A 22,951-nucleotide genomic window follows, 5' to 3' on the forward strand; every position below is an offset into this window, starting at 1 on the left:
AAAGTTTTGCCTCCAATAATAACCCAATACAAAATGTCAATACTCCAAAAAACAATGTTTCATCTAAAAATATTTCAACTTCTCCAATTGCAAAGTTAGATAAAAGCACTAGTATTGAAGAACGTACAAATCAACAAGAATGCATAAACAGAACAAGCTGTTTAACTTGTATAAATAATTCTGCTGCAAGTATTAAACATAATAAAAATAAGATGTTTTCTAAGTCATTAGACAAGTACAGCTTTAGAAGGTCTTTAACATTTGATGAGTTTTTAGGCAGTGAACCAAATTTGAAAACCAGTAAAACTATAAGCAAAGTTCCCAGGGGTACAAACGAATACCTTCAGAAAGTCGCTAAATCACATTACGGTTTGAAAGTTTCTTCTTTTCATATACTACAATCTACATGCAAAAAGAATGATCTTGACAATAAATCTTTACCGTTACTAAAACAAAAAGAACCTTCGTTTTTCCCGTCTTCGTCTACTAAAAAGGTTATCAGCGAAACTTTCACCCATTGTACATCACTTTCAAAAAATAAAAGCCAAAACCGAAGCGATGCTTGTAAACCAAGTGATCATGAAATTTCTCAATGCCAACCACCGCACATATCTAGTATTTTAAACAATAATAGTTTACGTGAGTGCATTTCGTCTTCCACCAAAGATAAATGCTCCTTTGATAAACATGACTCGTTCCTACCCAACAGTTCGTTAGGTGATAAAATATTTACCGCTTCCAGTCAGAGTTCTATCAAAAAAGAGATTGTAAACGATGACAGTAAAAGTGATAGATCAAATTCTATAATAAAGTTAGACGGTCAACAAAATTTAAATGACCTTTCTAAAAGCTCAGTTAAAATAAATGATAAAAAAATATTTACAACTTTCTCTCAAAACTCTGTTAATGGAGATGACACAAAGCGAGAAAATAATGCTTGTAGTTCAAACTTATCTGAAAATATATTAGGCCAGCAAGACTTAAATAATCTGTCTACAAGTTTATTAGGTAAATTACATTGTCAAAAAGTGTCTAGCACCACTTGTGAAATCTCTACTAAAAATGAAGTTTTAGATAAAGAAAGAAAAGTCTGTATTTCAAACTCTTTTCAAAAGAAAGGAGATCAAATAGATCTTAAAAGTCAGTCTAAAACATCATCAAGAAAAATTAATTATAAGAATGTAGTTAAAAGTTCTTTGAATGTGAAAAATAAAAGTAGAAGCAGTAGTATTTGTAATTTAGACTATTCTGAGAGGTTAAAAGATCAACAAAAACTAAACGATCCATCTAAATGCTCATTGGGAGCAGTTGATTGTAAGAAAGTTCTTACAAACTCTTCTTGTAGTTTTATAAAAGAAAGTAGTGAAAATAAATGTGATAACAATTGCAATTTAAATTTGTTGGGTAGATTTTTAGGCCAACAAGACTTTAAAAGTTCATTAGGTAAAACAAATTTAAACAAAATACTAAAAAGCTGTTCTAAAAGTTCTTTCGAACGAGATATTGTAAATAAAAACAGTAGTTCTTGTAGTATAAATTCGTCTCGTTGGTTAACAAGTCAACAAAACCTAAATATTCTATCAAAAGAATCTCTAAATACAACAAATTGTAAAAGTATATTTCCCAGTTCTTCTCAAAACTCAATTAAAGTAGACAATATAAAAGCAGTCGTCAATGATTGCGATTCAAATCCATCTAAAAATTCAACAAGTCGACAATGTTTGAGTAATCTAACTAACAATTCACTCGGTAATTTAAACTGTAAAAAAGTATTTAGCAGCTCTTCTCGAAGTTCTGTTGAAGAAAAAGCTATAAAAAAAGACAGAAAAATACTTAGTTTAAATTCTTTTGATGTTCACAAAAACCTAAACAACAAGTCTAAAAGTTCATTGGGCACAATAAGTTGTAAGAAAATACTTTCCAGCTCTCATACTTTTATGAACGAAAACAACGAAAATAAAACTGGTAGAAAATGTAATTTAGTTTTGTCTGAGAGGTTGGTAGGCCAAAAAGAACTAAACCATCTATCTACAAGCTCTTTAGCTACCACTAGTTGTAAAAATATACTTCCAAACTCTTCCTCTCATAGCTTTATAAAAGAAACTATTGGAAATAAAAGTGATACTAATTGTACCTTAAATTTTTCTGAGAGCTTAGTAGGCAAAAAAGAATTTAACAATCAGTCTAAAACTTCACTTGGTACAATCAATCGTATGAACGTTGTCGCAAACTCTTCTCGTAGCAAAATAAAAGAAAGTATTGGAAATAGAAGCGGTAATAATCTCAGTTTCAATTGGTCTGAAAGTTTGTTAGGTCAACAAGACCTAAACAACAATTCTAAAATTTCGTTAGATACAATAAGTAGTAAGAAAGTACTTCCAAGCTCTAACGGTTTTATTAAAGAAGATAGTGAAAACAAAAATGGTATTAATTGTAATTCAGCGTCTGGGAGGTTGAAAGGCCAAAAACATCAAAAAAACTTATCTAAAAGCTCATTAGGCACCATTAATTGTAAGAAAGTACTTGCAAGCTTATCCCAAAGTTCTTTTAAGGGAGAACTTATGTATAAAGACGGAAATATTTGTGGTGTAAGTTCGTCTCAGAGGTTTACATGTCAACAAGGTATAAAAGATTTATCAAAAAAATCACTAAATGCAATTAATTGTATGAACACATGTCCTAGTTCTTCTCAAAGCTCCATAAGAGAAGAAATTGTAACCAATGATAGTAAAAGTTGCAGTTTAAATTTGTCAAATGTTTTAACGGGCAAGCAAGATGTAAAAAATATTTTAAACAACAACAGTTCTTGCGTCCTGTTTGATTTAAACAACATAAAACCTCGTTCTAAACTTAATTCTGAATGTTGTTTCCCACCAAAAGAATGCACTAAAAACTCTGATGTTTCGGTTCAAAAGTACCGTTCTGAAGAATCGGTTTGCAGTAGAAAGCAAAGTTTCAGTATCTTAAACGAACAAAAATGTTGCACTATTCCGTGCTCGAACATCTGTCAAATATCTGTTATAAACCGCAGTAGTAAGTCCAACAGCGTTTTAGTAAATAATGAAACAGAAGCTAAACCAAACTCAATGCAAAATAATATTTCAAAAAGTATGTTTGACAAGCCTGAAGACTCCTTGCGAGGCCGTATAGATTTTTTAAAAGCATCAGAGGCTGGCAAAGTCAATAAAGCGTTAGGTGACAATCGCCTCAGCGAACTTGAAGTCACTAAAGGTCATTGCAAAAACAATGAAGTTTTAAGCTCAGGTACGGACTGTAGAGTTGAAAGAATTAGAAGCTCAGTTGTCAGCGGGCTTGGAGATGAAACTGTCGATGAGAAATCCGTCGTTGCTGATTCATTTAAAAAGTTAGTACGAATTTTTATCATTTATTTTATATGAAGAGTTAGCATATTTTTATGTAACTGTTTATGTTATTCGAACAGTGGAAGAATAGATTCAATTTGCTCCTTGAAATCAAATGACTCAAAATGTAGACTGCAGAGAACCGAAAAACTGCACAAAAACAGTATGCTTTAAATTTCATGTTTTATTATAAATTAAAAAAAATTTTTTTTTTTTGTTTTGCAGTTGGCGAAGAAAAATCTACACTACAAAACATTAATGAATTCATTTCGTCCAGTAGTTTAGAAAAAAACAAAATGAGCCATCTAGAAGCAAAAAATGTATATTGTGAATCAAAAAAGAACTTCAAAATTGATTATTCATTAGTTTCAGATGAATCAGAAAGTAAGAATTTTCGTTAATTTTTCAAAAATTGTTTGATTTTAATTTTGAAATATGTTTAAAGTATTATTGATTGTGGTATTATTTTTATTATTATTAGAAATAGATAAGTATTCATTTTTATCTAATTAGTTGAAAAAGCTGTTTTACTAAACTCAACTTACTTGATGTACAATTATTTTATAATTAATTCTAAAAATTTAGGATAATAGTTTTCTTTTTTTTGTTTGTATTTTTTCAGGCTCAAAAATAGATATATCTAAACAATAAAATCAAAAGTGATTATTTTGACATTGCGTAACTATAAGTTTATATTGTTATGATATAAGTATAGCTTTTAACAATAGATAAAATTTAGGTGATGTAGAAACAAGTTCAATTGATTCAGACGACGTTTGTTTTTAATAAATTATACAAAAATAAACATTGCAGTATTTTGTACTATTAAGTATTGATAAGTTTAGGGTAAAAGTTCGATACAAGTAAATAATTATTGGTTTTATGTTTCACAATATATAATATCATGATTTTTAATTAAATTTTTTTTTTAGTTTAACAGCAAATAAACCCTATGATTGAAAATAAATATGATGAATCTTTGAAAAAAAATAAAAGGGTGGCCACTAAACCTGGAATTTGACAATTTAGAAAAAATATCTGAAATTAAAAAAAAAATCCTCTTAAGTATTAAAATTTAGATTTGACACAAAAATCTATCATATACATAAAAATTTTTGTCATCATCAAACATTTTTATACTAAAGACTCATTTAAAGTAGTTTTAAGTATGTTTTCAATATTGTTATACTTATTAACACTGTTTTTAAAGTTAAACTTAATTTTAACTAAAAATATACCCAAAAACTTGTACTTTCAAAAACCTGGAAATATTTATCAAAAACTAGTGGCCATTCCGAAAATAAGCACCTTAGTTTATAAAGTTTTATAATAAAATAATGGAAAACAAAAAGAGTTAGAACTTAGTTTCGTGCCAAAAACTAAATATAAATTAAGATTTTTGTAATTAGATTTATAAAAAAAAGAGTACTGTATGATATTGAAACACTGTTTCTGAAAAAACAAACTGTTTTTTAAATATAAACTAGTATAATACCATGTTAATACCCCTATCTACCTCAGGCTTTTTAATAAAAATTATGTACAAAACATAAGTTAGTAAAACATTAGCTTTATTTACTATAAAAATGTATATTCAGATCATAAAAATTAATTTTACACATAAAAATTTACTAGGTTAGTTTTTCATTTCTTTAGTTCGTTATCTAAAGATATATAAGTACTAATACTTTTTATTCATACATTATGCAAAAAGAAAACCTTTTTATTTATGGCTGCCTATATCTTTTTTCTAATGATTTTTCGTTTATTAAAAAGTTATTTCAACAAAATGAATAAAATTACTTAGAAAGAACAAGTACTAGAAAATAACAACTACAAACATGAAAGAAATGGAATTACAAATTTAAATTTCTATACCAAAAAATAAATTGACATTAAAATAAGAAAAATTATATATTGGGATATAAAATAATGTTATATAATTCTAGTTTCTTTTGCCCACATATCGGGATCTTCACCAAAAATTTCCTTCAATTTTTCGGTTGCAGCCCCCAAGGCTTGAAGTTTTTCCTGAAATTTCTTTCATTAGTAAAGTAACTTATAATATTGTATTATCTGTTTAAATAGACTGTTGTTAGTGACAATTTAATTATTTATTAAATTTTTAACTATCAAAAAGTTTAACATAAGAGTAAGTTTTTTGACTATTTTTGAATTATTTTAAATGATCAAAAACTTAAACTTATTTGGTAATTTCAACATAATCTTAAAATTTTAACATAAGGCAAAAAAAAAACATTACACAGTTTTTATTTCGAGAAAGTTTTTTATAAAGTATAAACATTTATAGTAAAGTATATTACACTAAGTTTGTACTTTATCTTATTGCATACAATGTGATAATATTTATTTAATAAAAATACAATTATTTTTAAAATTAATTACTTCTATTTCAACGCTTAAAGCGTCCCTTACGAGTAAAAATATTTTTATTTACATATACAAAAATACATATTGTGACGTATTGAATAAATAAACAAAGATAGATTAGCATATTTAAAACACTCTTATTATACCTAGTAAATGTATGTTTTGTGTTTTTTTTTTCTTGTTTTTAAAAATTTTCACTTCTAGTTCATTTTAAATGATATATATTTTCTCTAAGTTAAGATATAGAAAATAAAAAATAGTTATTAAAACACTAAAGGAATTTTTAGACATATACTTTACATAACATATGCTAGCTAATATAAAGTTTTTATAGTCTTTGAACAAGAAAATAAGAAAACCAACCATTTAATTTAAAAAGTCCTGTAATTAAAACTGATTCAACAAAATTCATAGTATATTTTCAAACATTAAAAAAAATGGTTTGTTTAAAAAACTTTTTAACAATTTATTACTAAATTTACACATGTGTTTAAATTAGAGTTAATATATCAACAAATTGAATATTTTTAAAATGTTTCAGGTATATTAAAAAAATTGTAAATTTTTACGTTGTAAGTTTAAATGTAGTTTTTTTATGCATACTAAAACAAACAAAAACTAATATTTTTGTATTTCAATTGCAGCTTAAGCTAATCTTAGTGTTTTTAATATATAAACCTTCAATCATAAATAACCTAACAAGAAGCTTTAGCACTTCAAAAAACTTAATTAGCTCCTACTTTATTTGTTTGTGTATTTTTTTTACAAAACAACCTCAGAAAGCTGGTACAGTTTGCAGTTTTCCTCCATCTGCTGCGGAGTTCTCGCGCCGACCACCACCGAAGCCACTCTCTTCTGACTAACTAACCACGAGAGGGCGGTAGACGCCATCGTGTGTTCGTTACCGCAAATTTTTCTGATGGCTTCGATTGTTTGAAACGTTTCCTGCTCGGCACCCGCCTGCCCGTGCCTCGACATAACTGTGCTGCGTGTAGGTGGAAATTTTATTAGATTTTTTTTGTAATGTTTCGTTTTTAAGTTATGTTTAGTTTGTTTGATTAAAATTTTTATGCATTTCAATCTGAAAAGTTTTAGTTTTTCTGAACTAAAACAAGAAGCAAACCATATTGAAAATAATTTATAGATTTAATATTATAAGTAAACCAGAGTACTTTACAAAATTCGATAATTATTTCTTTGAAAAAAAATATTGCTATACAAAGAACATCTAAACTAATAAGATTTGAGCTGCCCAAAGGTTTACAAAAAATTGCTTTGTTAGAACTTCTAAAAAACATTTCGTTTCGAGAGTTTTGATGGTATGTAAAATTTATCTTAATGTAACTATATAAATAATTTACAATAAAACTAACAGCAATCACTTTATACAATCATAGATGATAGTTTAAATGCGAGCAAGCTAAATACAGCGTATGTATTTATCAAAGTAAAACTAGTTTAAATAATAGTTTTCATTAAAGAAAACAGTTGTTAACTTTCAATAAAAAACAGCAAAGTCACTAATGTATAAAAGCCTTTAAAAGCCTATATTAGCAGCTTTAAAATTTTATACTCTCAGCAAAAATAAAAATTATTGACTTATAGAAAAATGATTCCAAAAAATTAAAGTTGTTTCCTTAAAAGTTAATGAGTGTAATCAAAAAGTTGCAAAAATAACTTAGGGTAAAACTATTTTTCATTTGTTTTAAACTATACATTAGCTCTGATTCTATTATAATAAAACAAATAAAATTAAGAACAGTTTTATCTAATTTCTTTTTATATAACACATGTACAACCTTGTGCTGCTGAAATGTTTTGTTCTTCTTCTTCCTTCAGGGACTTCAGTCGGCGATGAAAACTTTCCAGTGAGGAGTCCTTGTTGCAGAGGGGAGTACGCGAGAATATCGATATTGTATTTGTCACAATCATTAACTATGTTGTACTCAATTGCTCGCCACAGTAAGTTGTAAGGTAACTGCAATAGTTGTAAAGTGGTTGTTTGACTTTTAGGTATGTTTAAATTTTGCTAAGCTAGCAGCGGTAATGATACCAATACAAATGTTTAGCACAAAAGTTAATTTATTGCTTTAATCTTTTTATATGCTTTAATTTTTTAATATTTTATATTAGAATGTCGCAAAAACCATATGCACAAGGTATGTAAATGAGTTTACCTTAAACAGCCAAAGTTAAACAATGTTTTGTTAGAGCTATTGCTGCTGTAACTAACTTGATGAAGTTAGATACTGCTAAAGCTTAGTTAGATTTTACGTAAATAAAATAGTTTACTGTAGTTATTTAAAAAACTATATTTTCTCGAGATATTGCTACCAAAACCAAATACAATGATTCTATCAAAATTGTAAACACAATAATTTATTTGTAAATCTACTTTAAAGAATATATAGTAGTTCTTTAGTGCGTATCTCATACTCTCTATTTTTCTTCAATAAATTTTTGCGGTACAATGAAAACACGTAGTTTTCTACTTTAACAACTTGGTATAGCATTTTTATTTTGTTTGATTACTGTGAGTTTAATTAAAGAAATTCCTTAAGGAAAAAAAGACAAAATTATAAACAATAAACAAACTATTTCTAACTGTGAATTCACTACCTTATTAAGCACAACAGATAGGTTAACTAATGCAAAGTTAAAATAGTTTTTTAAAAAACGTCTTTAAACAACAAATAACAAATTTAAATACGTACTTTTAGAGTTTTTTGTATAGCCAAGTACTTTACTATAGTCTAATGCAGTGGTCGGCACGCTGATCTTGCAAGTACTAGAATTTTCCAAATTTAATTTGTCATTCACTCAAAATTCTTGAGGTTTTATGTAATGAGATTTATTTTCATAGAACCCAATAAGTTTTAACTCCTATTTAAAACAGTCATTACTCAGTTTATTGGGTTCTATGAATATATATCTCATTGTATAAAACCTCAAGAGTTTTGAGTGAATGACAAATTAAATTTGGAAAATTCTAGTACTTGCAAGATATTCAAAGGACCTTAACTTCAAAAGTAGTGTATATTTTGAACAAAAAAAAAGTATATACGTATGTAGGTCTTTTAAATGTCGACACGTTTTTTTTTTACTTCTGCAGAACTTTAAATGTTTTTGAGATATGGATGAAAAAGCTTACAAATAAAGCTATTTTTAGTAGTTTTTGAATATTTGTAATTTATGAAAACTTCGAAAAAAAAATGGCCAGTAGATATTAATAAGACCAACAAACATTTTTTTTTCGAAAGTCGAAATATTTTTAAGATATAGTCTCTTAATTATTTTAAAAAGAATTTTGAATTTTCATGTAACCAGAATTTCGCTTTAAGAGAAGCTTTAGTGAAGTAAAAGTTGACGTAGTCCCATCACTAGAGGCGCTTATCAAAATAAAATCTTGGGGTGTGTAATGATATTAACATCTCATTTTCGTATTTAAAAAGCGAATGTTGTGGAGTGTTTTGCGCAGATATTTGTGACGTGCTTCTAGTATTAAAAAAACAAACATATTTTTATAAAAAAACAAACATTTTTATTATTTCAAGGAGTTAATTTCATTCCGACGCGTATATATCGGAGTTTGTCTTTCAAATACGCGTTAAAGAGTTGCAAAGTTATTCCGCGGTATGATCTAGTTACGATTGAGTTAAACGTTTTACTTCAATTATCGAGAATCAAGAAAACGTCTACATCGCGGAGTTGATGTTAGTATTTATGTAACTTTACGATTGTTGATACTTTTTATAGATTTTATTTGTGTCGTGATTTAATAGTTTCTTTCTTCAGAACTAAGAATTATTATTGAAAATAAAATTAATTGCATTTATTCAAAGTGTGTTTTATTCATAACTTAGGAAATAGTTTTGTAACTTATACTGTTTGTATATTATTTACTTCTCGTAAGTATAGCAGTCAGTAAGTTACTGGAGACCACGTAGTTAAGACATAAAACATAAAAACATCAATAAAATAACCTAATTGGTTAAAGTGGAAACCACGCAGTGTCTTTTAAGAACCTTGTTTCTTCTGGTAGGAATCTTTAAGCAGTCAACAGAATAAATGCACACAAACAACAATGACGATATCAATCTTAATAATTCTCATCAAGCAGAGATGATGAAAGATAATGCTGAATTTTATCCGTCAAACAGCATTCAACAAAAATTTAGAAAATTAAGCGAAGTTAAGCAGCTAACAAATGAAGAAGAGTTAAGAGTTTTGCAAATGCAAATAAAAAAGCTAAATAATAGATTAAAGCAGTCTAGATCACCACATTACGAACGTGCGATGCTAGAAAAACGCGAACCTTTTTACAATGATTACAAAAATAGTAATCGAAATAATTTTAATAACTTTAGCGACAAATTTAAGGCGCAAAGACTGAGTAAAAAGTTTAAAAGGTTAGACTTTGTAAGAAACCCTCGTGATATTATTAGTTTTTTCGAAGAGGAAATGTTTAATGAAAATATTTAGTAATACAGAAAAGTATAAATTTTTAACTGGGTTTTGGCCGAGAGAAGAGTTGTCAGACTATTATAAAACGACAGAAAGAGGTGAAAGAAATTACAGTTCTTTAAGAAACTTTTTTATTAATAGGGACAATCAGTTAGCTGAAATTTTAGATAAAATTCCAATTTGGGATGATTGTACAAACTTTAATAAAATATTTGCTACAGCCGTGAGTTGGGCCAAATGTCCAGAGCAGGACAGAATTAAGTTTTTTCTTGCATACTTAATGCACTTTTCGATTAAAGATAAGATTAGGGATTATTTTGATGAAAGCTTAGAACTTTTTAAAAGAAAAGGACAAGCCATATGGAATGCTTATAAAGAAAACGCATTAATACCTAAGCAAGTTAATTACAATAGACTACAGCAGTATGAGCAAAGTCAGCATAGGGCTAAAATAAATTACCATAAGCAAGTTCGACCTAATCATCAACAAAATTTTCATTTAAGAGATAATGGTATTAATCATATTTACAATTATCGTCAACATAACCAAGATAGAGATAGTTTTAAACTAAGAAAATCATACAATGGGAATAGTAGTAATAATGTTAACATAGCACAGTGTTTGTCATGTCATCAATACTTACCTACAAAAACATTTAAAATAACTAAGGCGTCACAAACAGCCGAAGAAAAAGCTCAAGTAACCAAAAACACTATAGCAGTTGGAGTAACTGGTCAAGTAGTATGGTTTAATGTTCGCAAAGGTTACGGTTTTATTCATCGTGATGATCAGAACAGCGATGTTTTTGTTCATTATACAGCTATCGCCAAAAACAACCCTAACAAATTCTTAAGGTCTCTTGCACAAGGAGAAAAAGTCCAGTTTGATATTGTTGTAGGTAAAAATAACATGTCAGAAGCCGCAAACGTGACAGGTCCTAATGGTAAAACAGTTCAAGGGTCTAAATATGCTGTAGATAAGAATTCAAACTACAACCAAAAGTTTCAACAAAAAAGATTAAGCGGAAACTGTTATTCAAGTAACCCTCAACAGCGGAAAAGAAAAGCTAGTAGAAGTTATAAGCAAGCTTTTGCTTTTACAGCAAAACAAGGTCAAATTAGCAAAGAAAAACATCAGAAACAACAGCAGAAAAATATCAGTTACAATAAAAAGTATGATAGCAAGCCAAAATATCAAGTGCCAACAGTGCAGCTTAAAAGTTATAAACAAGACTCAGGCTATTACAATTCTTCAAAAACAAAATCACAAACTAGCGTATCAAGCAACATATTAGCTAAAGAGAAAAACAATTTGGCAGTACTTAATTCCTTTGACAAAAAAGAAATTATAACACAGAATAAAAAAGAGTCAGAATTACTAATAGCAGGTCTAAAACTTTTAACATTTATCATAAAGCCTTTTGAAGATAAAATATAAGTATTATCACAAAACTAACGAAACGGATTTTAATAAAGGTAAAAAATTGTAATTTTTTATTAACATGAACATCTATTTTAATATTTTTTAAACTCAGGTAATTTTTTTAAGAAGTTAAAATGAAAGAAACTATTAAGTGTATTTATTTTGTATTCTTTTCTGATACAATTTCTGAATTGTAAAGTTTATTGCTTTTTTACTTTTAATGATGTGTTATGAAGTTTTTTATATTATAAATTACAGTTTAGCAATTGAACTATTAATTAAAAGCTATCAAATAGCAATTATAAAATAGAAAAGTTTCATATGCCTATTTTCTGCATTAAAATTTTAGTAACTACTTTTTTTCTCTAACTTTAAAACAAAATTAAATTACCAGACTTTTTGCTCGTAAAATAATGAAGTTCAAGTTTAAAGCTTTAAAATTCAACTCGTGATAAACTTTTCCTATAAATTTTGAATTTAAAAGTACTTTCAACTCCCATTTAGTTTTGACTGTTAACGATCGAAAAAAAGCACTCGCTAAATTTTACTCTTTATAAACTTCTACAATGCATAAGTTTTGTGTCACTTTATAAAGAAATACTTTATACTTGAATCCTATAAAAGTTTGTGCATGAAAATAGTACTTATTGTTTTGTAAAATACTTTAAAGAAAATGTTTTCTGTTTTGTTTATTAAAGTTTGCGAGTTAAATATTAAGAACATATGTTTTTCTAAGTTAAAAACAAAATTAAAATGTTTCATGTGTTTTAAAATATTAATTTTCTTTTAATGCATCTTTAAATGCTTAATTTTTGTTTTGTATAAAAAATGGGTTTGAAAGTAAATACCGACAGTTTCGTTATTGTCGTTTGGCATAATAACATAGTAGTTTTTACTAAACTTTCTTGAAAGAATATCTCAACTTTTTTTTTTTTGAGCCGCGTATTTTTTAAATGAATACTACAATGATGGCCAATGAAAAGATGAATTTTTTCTATGTCAAAAAGTGATTTCGATGAATTTTTGAATTTGAAGTTTAGAGAAAAACAAGCGAGTTAAAACAATTCGTTCCTGCTAAATAAACCACCGTAGAAGAAAACGGAAGAGAAATGCCGGAACACAACAAGACCGAGGACAACAAGCCCAAGGCCAAGAACCCCGAAGAAAAGAAGCCCGAGGACAACAAGCCAGAAGCCAACTAAATGACTATCATTTAACTTTGTCTTCATGTTGTGTTTTACCTTAGTTTTTGTAAATTATGTAATTTTTAAGATAATTAGTTATACAGTTTCTTTTTCTTACTTTTTTTTTGACCCCCCCCCCCCCTTTTATACTTATAAAAAAGTTTAAAGTTAAGTAGGATTTTAAGGATTTTAATTATTTAAAACCAGGCTTTAAACGTTAAAATTGAAAATTTAAAAAGAAACAATGTAATGATATTAACATCTCATTTTCGTATTTAAAAAGCGAATGTTGTGGAGTGTTTTGCGCAGATATTTGTGACGTGCTTCTAGTATTAAAAAAACAAACATATTTTTATAAAAAAACAAACATTTTTATTATTTCAAGGAGTTAATTTCATTCCGACGCGTATATATCGGCGTTTGTCTTTCAAATACGCGTTAAAGAGTTGCAAAGTTATTCCGCGGTATGATCTAGTTACGATTGAGTTAAACGTTTTACTTCAATTATCGAGAATCAAGAAAACGTCTACATCGCGGAGTTGATGTTAGTATTTATGTAACTTTACGATTGTTGATACTTTTTATAGATTTTATTTGTGTCGTGATTTAATAGTTTCTTTCTTCAGAACTAAGAATTATTATTGAAAATAAAATTAATTGCATTTATTCAAAGTGTGTTTTATTCATAACTTAGGAAATAGTTTTGTAACTTATACTGTTTGTATATTATTTACTTCTCGTAAGTATAGCAGTCAGTAAGTTACTGGAGACCACGTAGTTAAGACATAAAACATAAAAACATCAATAAAATAACCTAATTGGTTAAAGGTGCACATATTAAGTTTTTTGCATTTTAGTGTACAAAGATTTTGATCAGCGTGCCGACCACTGATCTAAACAACATATAAAACTTAGTTAAAACTGTTTCTTAAATTGTAGTTTAATTTGTGTAGCGAAACAAGTATAACAAGAAAAAAACAGTAAATAAAAGTTTATTTTAAGCATAAAAAGTTGTACACAAACTACTTAAACAAATATTAATATTTTGAAATAAAAATTTAACTTTTTTTATTAAACACTTTAACAAAAAAACAAATTTATTTCTCATTTACTGATTCTACTGAATTTTTCGTGTTTTGTTTAATTTATTTCTTAACTTGAATTTTAAAAGTTGGAGACTTTTTGTTAGACATATATGTTTAAAGCTTCTTACTTGGTTTGTTGTCGCCACCCCTCCATTTTCATGAAACTGCTTCATAGTTTCCAGACCAAAGTTCGACACTGCATAATATTTTATCTTCCCCAATGCTTGCTGCCTCTTCAGTTCAGTGACTGTTTCTTTCACATCTTTCATATACGTGGTTTGATGGACCTTTTCATAATTAGAACAAGAATCATTACATAAATTACCAGGTTTTTTATATACTTACGACAGTTTTTTAAGGGTTTCTAAAATTCAATGAGTAACCAAAATATTTTAAAGTTTAAATTCTTTTTTTTTTTTTGCAACTATATAATTTTTTTTATGTTTGAACAATTAATTTACATTTCATACTTGAAACAATAAAAAAACACATTAAGATTTACTTAACTAATAAAATAATTTAAATATTTACTTAATAATTAAGCCTTCATAGAGAATTTCTTGACGTATTAATTGTATAACCAATTGTAAAAATAAAATATTATAATTTTCTATACGCTTTCAAGTTTAACAAGTTATTCAAACAATTTTAGTAGTACTCGACGATTAAGAGTTGTTCTATCATACTTTACTAACTGTTACAAGCTGAATTTATAAACTGAATTGCATTTTACTTGAGTTTTCTTCACATTAAACTCGTTCTTTAGTCTAAATTATCTTATTGATTTGTAAACAAGTTTAATTGAGCTATTATTTTAAGTCAAAAAATCTAGTTACCACTTATTTCTCATTTTTTTAGAAATTTAGTTGTATAAACAAAGTTAAGGTCTAAAACTTTTCTATGTACAAATAAAGTTACCTTTTTATAATTTTAAGTTGATTAGATTTGGTGTAATAAACTTACAAAACACCTAATAATCATGTATTTAAAAATAAAACTTGAATACTAAAAATATAAATCTTATTTAATCAAAAATACTCTTAAACTGTGTTTTAAGACTTACTACATTATAATATTAAGCTAAACAAGAAATAATCTTACCTTAATTTAAATATACTACAAAATAGAGATACCTGGTAAAGATCTATGTAGTCAGTTTGAAGGGATCTCAAGCTTTCAGTTAAAGATTTTTCTATGTCAACTGCATCATATGCTGCATTGTTTTCCTAATACAAAACAAAAAAATATTCAAACATTTCGACACTTCGAAAGTAAAACACTATTTTGATTAGATTTTTACAGTTTATTTGTTTTATAAACAGGATACTACAGAAATTAAAAGTTAATTGTTGTTTAATTAGAATAATAAGTTCATACTTTAAAAAGTATTTTATAATAAAATTTAGCTACTAATTATTTAACTTTAAGTTATTTTTTGTATACATTTTGTCTAAGTTATAAATATTGTTTTGTGATTTATTATGTACTTTTAGCTACTAAGTAGCTAACTTTGTGCTAGCTACAAAAGAACACGATTAAACGCTATTTATTTTTAATAAATGTATCAAAAAACGGAAAACAATTCTTTTGAAAATAATAAGTATAAAATACTTGCTTGTAAATTAGTTTTAAAACTGAGTAATAAAAAATTAGCAAAAGTTTTTAAAAAATTAAAAAGAATGAAGATGTTTTTTTTTTACTTAAGACTAGCTATGCCATACATTTAAAAAGTTTAAATAAAAAAACTATTTTCTGTTTAATAAAGTTTAATTTGTATTTAATATTTACAAAAGAGTTTATTTAATGCTTTTTAGATTTACAGTCAAAGTTAATATTTAGAATTAGAGAGTTTGAAAATTGCTTTAAACAATTTTCAAATAAAATAAATGAATATTTATTTGTTAAAAATTTTTCACAATATTATATTATAGTTTAAATTAAATATAGCTAAAAAAACAAAACAATATAATGCGTTGTTATTCAGTCCTAATTGTAGAACTAGAATCTTTATTTTTTATTAACTGTTGATGCTTAAAACTAAAAGAATAAAATTTTTGGTTATCAATTTGAACCTTCATAGAATGAATCTTATTTAAACGATAAAAAATTCGATCAAGATAATTGGTTTAGGACCTGGTGTACAGAAAAACCTTTTGATTAACAAGTCGTACACCACTTGGATATAGTCTAACGTCTTGTCTAGGACAGAACTATCCTTATTTAAATATCTTAAAAAGTTTTGTCTTTATTTGCTGTAATTAAAAAGCTTTTTTTTTAATTTAAATTACAAGTTTGTTGTAATAAGAATACTTTCTCTTATTTTCTTTTTCTTATTGTAAGTATTCAGAACACTACTACTTAAAAACATTTTTTGATAGAATTAAGCTTGTTTTTAAATACTTTTTTAAGTAAAAAATATAACGGTGAAGATTAACAAAACGATGTTGAAAATAAAAATCTAAATATTTTATTTACAACAAACTTAACACTTTCATAATTTTGCAGTATGTACTTTATAAGAAATTATCTATAAACAAAACCCATACTTAAAATAGGGTTAATAATAAAATTGTATTGATTTTATTTAATCAATTTTATGTTGTTAAATTAATGCCATTTTAGATGATGATTTTATTTTAATCTTTAGTATTATACTAAATTACATTTTTCTTTATATTAACACAAACTGTACAGTACAGTTAATTAGATCAAAATATATTATTTTCCTTACTTTTGAAATAGATCAAGGGTCGGCTAACTGCGGGCAAGATGCGGCCCACGAAGGATAGAACTATTTCACTAAATATTCTGAGGTTACAAAATATTAGGTTACAAAGTGTTTGCTTGTTAAATAGCAAAATAATATTTAAGTAACTGCAAGATCTTACCTTCAACGCTCCAAATTTAGATGCAATCACCACGTCTCTTCTTCTACCGAGGAGAGCTTTTCCCAACACTTGCTCCGACTTGTGGCTGCTGTATGCCTCCGCAGTGTCGAAGAAGTTGACTCCCAGCTCCAAACACTTGTTGACGATTTCGATTGAAACCTGCACAGAGATGTCTTACTTTTAGTATGTTTGTTATCAAAAAAAATACTTAAAGTTTATTATTCATACAATGACTGTTCAAATTGAACAATATATGTTGTGCAAAATTAACGTAAGTTTAAAAATTTATTTGTTTTCTCGTAAAGATACAATTCAAATAGTCAATTTTTAAGTATTCATCAAAAACATAAAAGTTTGCACTTTTTGATTTTGTGTTCCTAATTAAAAGTTTAATATTTTTCATTTCATTATCTATCTGTTTTTATTTAGTATAATTTTCTAAAAATAGAAAATTATCAAAGCAATAATAAAGTAATACATCGAATATTTTTGATCACAATTTATATAAGCATTTGAAACAAATTTATGGTAATATATATTAAACTACATAATATTTCCTATAACACCACATTTGTTTACTAAGCAGTTTGTTTTTAACTCAAAGTTTTTATGTTGCCACTAACCGTTTGTTCTTAATATTATGTTTGCGATTCGAAATTAGTTTTAAAATATTTTTTTATTGATTTTTCTTTCATACAGTTAACACTTTCTCCTGTTTATGTCTTTTGCTAACTTGTCTTAATTTCTACTGTAGTACTATTTAAAGTATACCAGTGGGATAGAAACCACATTTAGCTACAAAACTTTATAAAGTTTTTTATGCTTTTTAACTTTGATAACACTTACCAGAAACTTTAATTTATACTTTATCATTAGATTTTTACGACAGTCACTAATACTTAAAGTTTGCTTGTTTAAAAACAAAACACAGTTAAGATATTTACAAACAAGCAACGTACTTTTTCGTCTTGCCCAGGCCAGGTGTTGCATTTCGCGCCCCCATTGAACTGCCAACAACCCAAACAAACATTTGAAACTGACAGTTCGCTCGATCCAAGTTTATTTCTTTGCATTGTTTAAATTCTTATTTGCATTAGCTGTAGATAAGGACATCAAAGTAAAAACACATATTTCTATTGTTGTCTAAATAAAATTTAGCTACTTAAATTGAAAACAATTACTTCCGATTTTTTGTAAAAAAATAATGTGTTCAAGTAAGAGCTTTGTTATAGCTTTTTTACTTTAATATATTAAAACATAGTTGTATAACACAATTCTTTGAAACATTTAAAAAATTAAATTATAAAATGTTTTATTTATTTAAATAAACACACATTCAACTTAGTGATGATGAAAATAAAGCAAGTATGTTGCAGCTTGAACATTTTGAAGTCTGCAAGCAAGTTCTTTGCTTAATGACGCGTGAATTTTATATTCGAAACTTTTTCTAGTCTCTCACACAGTATCTCTCAAATATTTAACAAGCAAAAGTAATCAAAAATGGGAGTTAAATTTTGCTGTTGGATATTTATTTTAAGTTGTTTGTTTGACCGAGGTGTCAATTGAACTAACAACATAGTTTGTGAAACATTAGGCTAAACAATACTTTTAGTATTTTATAAACCTGGGTCTGAAAATCTCACCAACATAAATTTAGTTAAAACCAACTAACATTTTTATTAAAATTCATATAGTTTTAATGATATTTTATGATAAAAAACTCCCCTGGTATGAGAAAATAACGTCTTTTAGCTTTTTATCTTTGGCTTATCTTATAATAATCTAATATGTCGTTGAACCAAATTGAACATAAAAGCTAAATCTAAGTTCTGTACAGTTTAGTTTAGGAGGAATAGACGAAGATAAACTCTTCAAAATTAATACCGTGTTGAATGTAGAATAAAAAGATGTTCTTAAGAAGAAAATCTGCAAATATCATACTGTTTGTATATTGAATTTTATAAACGAAGTTTTCATATTTTATTTGTGTATTTACTTATCTACCTTAATTTAATTTTTATATAACTAGTTTCGGCATAAAGTTTACGTAATTTTATTTATAAGCATAAAAGTCGAATCTTATCAAAACTTCTGTCATCTATTTACTGCGATCGAATTTTTTCGACTCATAGTATAATATAATAAATTTTATAAAGATTCTTATTTTTCCAGTTTATAGACAACAATTATAACGTCATAAAATATGATAAAACTTGAAAAAATGCAAAGCGCAGTAAATAGATGATAGCAGAGTCTAAGATGAACAATAAAAGTTATCTACTCAAATAATAATATCGACAAATTATCGTAATTTTATTAAAACAGATTCTAAGTACAAAACAAGATTTGCCCTATCGAGCTTCTCAGTTGTAGTTTAAATCTTAATCAAATAGAATTCTTAAACATAACTTTGTTTTACTTTTTTCTAGTCGTTTCTTAACTAATAATTTTGCAACTAACGTATGAATAACGTATATTTAATTGTAAGACTTGATGTTTATCATGAACAAAAGCGTCATGTATCAATAATTTGATGTTTCACTTGTACTCTTTTTCAAAATAAAAAATAGTTTGGACTATTGTGTAATAGAGAATTGGTCATTCTTATCATTACTTTTTAAGTTAAGCTCTAAGTTTATAAGGGTACAAAATAAAGTGATTTAAGGTTAATGTTATATTTAGCATTTAAGAAAATATTTTAAAACATTAAACACAATTTTCTAATCAAGTTTAACAGCATGATAGAATAATAAGAAGTATGGTACTTTAATTGGAGTTTTACCTTAAAAACCATGAATCTCCTTTATAAAAGTTTTAACTTTTTTAGGAGCAACTTTGATGAAAGAATTTTGTATGAAACTAAAAATATGCTGTAAAAGTTTAATTATTTTACGAGTAAAATGATTAATAATGCCAATTTAAATAATAATTAATAACGCCAATTTTCTTCTAAGACTATATAATTGTTAACTTATAACATAATAAAGATGTCTTTATTATATATATACAACAACACCGTATAAATAATAAATTGAATATCTATTGAAAAAAATTAAAGATACTGACTGTTCTCAAGCCTAAACAAAAGACAACAGATAAGCTTACAATAATAAGCAACGGCTTACGTACAGAACCTTAAAAAATAAAACAGTTGCTAGTAATTTAAGTTTTCTAGTTTTTAATAAAACTAGTAACACCGCTAAGAAGTTTTGGAAAAAATACTTGCAGTCTTTTTTTTTTAAAAGCAATAAGACATACTTTTACAAAAAATAAAGCAACTGATCATAATTGTGTGTGTGTCTGTTAAAAAATTATAATCAGACTCTTCAATGAATAAACATTTCCTTTCTTTTAAATAAAGTAAGGTTGCCTGCTTTGCTTAGAGCTACCGAAATAAGAAAAGTGTTTTGTTTTTATACGCATGTGTTAAAAAAAACTAGTTTATAAACATAGTTGTGTCTGTGACAGAAATAAAAAACAAGCACTCCAAAAAAACATAAGGCTATTAAAAAAAAGTGGACCGTTTGCTTTCACTAAATAAGTTTTGATTATACTCATCTTATAAACTCTCAGTTCATTTAGTTCGAAAAAAAAAACCATACTTTCCATTAGTTTAAAAATAATTTATTTACTATGTAAGTAGTATTTCCAAACACCTGTGTAAAGGGAGTTTTCATGAACAGTGAAAATATTTTTAAAACGTGTTTATGATACACCAATATTTGTTTTGAAAGCTGATTTCAGATCGTTCTTGAAAAGTTTTAATGTATTATTTAAGAAAACAATTTCAAAAAGATTGAAGTGAAAAAAAAATATTTAAGTTACAAATTTTTCTAAAATTTTATGATTTTTGCTGTGAAAATTACGAAGTTTTTAGTAAAAGCTTTAGAAATGTTTTCTAAAAAACTTTTCCATGGGTATATTTGGTAAGTTATATTAAAAAAAAAATTAATAATTCTAAAAGATAAACAGGTTTTTATTTGAACACAGACTTACATGTTTCCTTTATTTTTCCAATAAAAATTATCAAATAGAATTTCTATAGTGTTTAAATGTCTTTAACAGTTTTGAGACAATAAATTGTTTTTCAATTTACTTACACTATGGAAAAGCTAGAAGAAATATTTATGAAACCAATATATAACTTTTTTTCATAAAAACATATTATTAGAAAAAAAGCATCCACCAGGTATCGCACTGTAAGCAGTAACGTAGTGTCTTTATTTAGGGTCGGTTGCCTCTGACACACGCGGTTTGTTAGAAAAAAAATCAGTTTCTAGTCTTACCAAGTCCTTATACCAGTTTATTTCAAGCTCTGTATCAAAGCAGTCACTTTTCTTTTAGTTACTTAAAAATGAATAGTTGTTAGCTTAAACAAAACGAGTTGACTACAGTCTGTAACGTCTTGCAAAATTAATTACTATCTATGTGAAACATACTACTTTTACCTTAATTTCAACGTAAAACTAAGTTGATACTTTACTATCGAACGCTTTCATAGACTTCTGCAATTTATAAAGTCTCGTATCCAACAGAGTGTTAAGAGCTAGAACTGTTTAGGCTTTTAAATATTTTTTTTGTTTTGATGATTTTTTGATTACGTTTTTTTTTTTAATTTGACAACAGTTTAATGTTTCCTTTTGTTTAATTATACTTAAAAATAAATTGTTTGAACGGTAAAAAATATTGTTGAGATAAAATATAACCACATTGTTCGAAGAAGAAACGAACTGAAAACATTTATTACATTGTTTTTAACTGCTCTAAATTTTAGAAAAAATGCTTATTAACATCAAAAAAATATTTTTAACTCGATATCAGCCTGCATTTTAGCAGTATAAACATTTTGGCTGGCTAATCTTTAAATAGTTTAATAACTTACCGATTCATTTAAATAGTATTTATTACGGCCATTTACAACAAAGTTTAGATGTTTTGCACCATCAATAATAAATAATGAACTATACCACACGACCATCAACAATAGTGTCCGAGACAACCTACGACCAGTTTCGTCCTTATTAGGACTTGTCAGGCAAGCATGATAAGTTGTTGATGATAGTGTGGTATATTTCATTATTATGATTCAATTAAGAAATATATTGACTTTTTTATCTATTTGAATATTTTTGTTTGAATAAAAATTATATTTTGTTGTACTTTTCTTTTCAACAAATTAAGATATAAATCTATCAGAAAGTTAAAACTCAAAATTTTTAGGGACGTTTTTTATATTACCTTATAAATTGTATTTCTTAGTTTTGCGTAAGTGATAATAAAGTTATTTTTTTATTCTGTTAATTTGTAAGTCTTATCCTAAAAATAATTAAAACATTTCAAATTTAAAACTTATTTGGCTATTAAATATTAACTAATCATAATAAGTTTTTTATTAAACTTTACTTTTTTTTAGTTTTATTGAGTAGCCTTAAGTTTAATGCTTTTGTTTTTTAACCACCAAAAAACAATTTTTTTACAAAACAACATTGCTTTCAAAAAATCACTTTTAAATAACTAATAAGCTGATAAGTATTTTTTCCACACCGACTTTTAAAAGAATTATAATTGTTTTAAACCTAAAGTAAAGTTTATTTTTTTATTTACTTTTTGTTTAAAATCTAGTTTTAGTATGGTAGTTAAATATTCGTAGTTCTTGTATACACAATTTAGTTTTACTAATCTTATTTCTTAATAGATAAATTTAAAGTAAAAAAAAATAAAATAAAAACATTTCTTAATCGAAATTTAGTATAGTTTGAAGTAGCTTTACTAAAGTCGTATCATATAGTTTAAGTTAAATGACAGTTTTACTCGTGTAAAAAAGTTATACGCTAAAAATGAAAGTATTATTTTATCAAATATTGTATTTATGTAGCTAACTTTTAGAATTTGCTGACTTTCAAGTTATCTTTTTAGTATTTTAAGAACAAAAAGTGCCAAAAGAAAGGCAAAAATACTTTTATTGGAACACTGAAAAACTGTTTATCAATATCTAAAAAACTCTGCCCAGTAAGTTACTTTTTTTTTCACACTAGTCTATGAAAAGTATAGTTTGTTATGAAAAAACTCTTTTAATTTTATTTTTGAGTGTCTTACTATATAAATAACAAGTTACCAACTTTTAGTCTATGTTAAAACTAGTTTTTTTAAATAA

The 22,951-nt window shown here is 26.4% G+C and overlaps 1 protein-coding gene across 1 annotated transcript; it reads right to left on the minus strand.

Moving 5' to 3' along the window:
- Positions 1-5,111: 5,111 nt before the first annotated feature.
- On the minus strand, positions 5,112-17,896 carry LOC145840800 (putative oxidoreductase YqkF). The gene is made up of 7 exons (XM_082948135.1): positions 17,757-17,896; positions 16,798-16,956; positions 15,043-15,135; positions 14,038-14,196; positions 7,553-7,731; positions 6,528-6,738; positions 5,112-5,393 (listed from the first exon to the last, which is right to left on the minus strand). Exons 1-7 carry the CDS (start codon positions 17,868-17,870, stop codon positions 5,298-5,300), a joined length of 1,011 nt encoding a protein of 336 aa, XP_082804261.1. The 5' UTR covers positions 17,871-17,896; the 3' UTR covers positions 5,112-5,297.
- Between the last annotated feature and the right edge of the window lie 5,055 nt (positions 17,897-22,951).

Source organism: Thalia democratica, chromosome 7, assembly GCF_965202585.1.
Source record: "Thalia democratica chromosome 7, ktThaDemo2.hap1.1, whole genome shotgun sequence".
Lineage (NCBI taxonomy): Eukaryota > Metazoa > Chordata > Thaliacea > Salpida > Salpidae > Thalia > Thalia democratica.

Coding starts and splice junctions, on each gene's coding strand:
- LOC145840800 (XM_082948135.1), bottom strand. CDS start 17,870: ATGCAAAGAAATAAACTTGGATCGAGCGAACTGTCAGTTTCAAATGTT. Junction 16,957..17,756: donor GGCCTGGGCAAGACGAAAAA/GTACGTTGCTTG, acceptor ATCTCTGTGCAG/GTTTCAATCGAAATCGTCAA. Junction 14,197..15,042: donor ACTACATAGATCTTTACCAG/GTATCTCTATTT, acceptor AATTATGAAAAG/GTCCATCAAACCACGTATAT.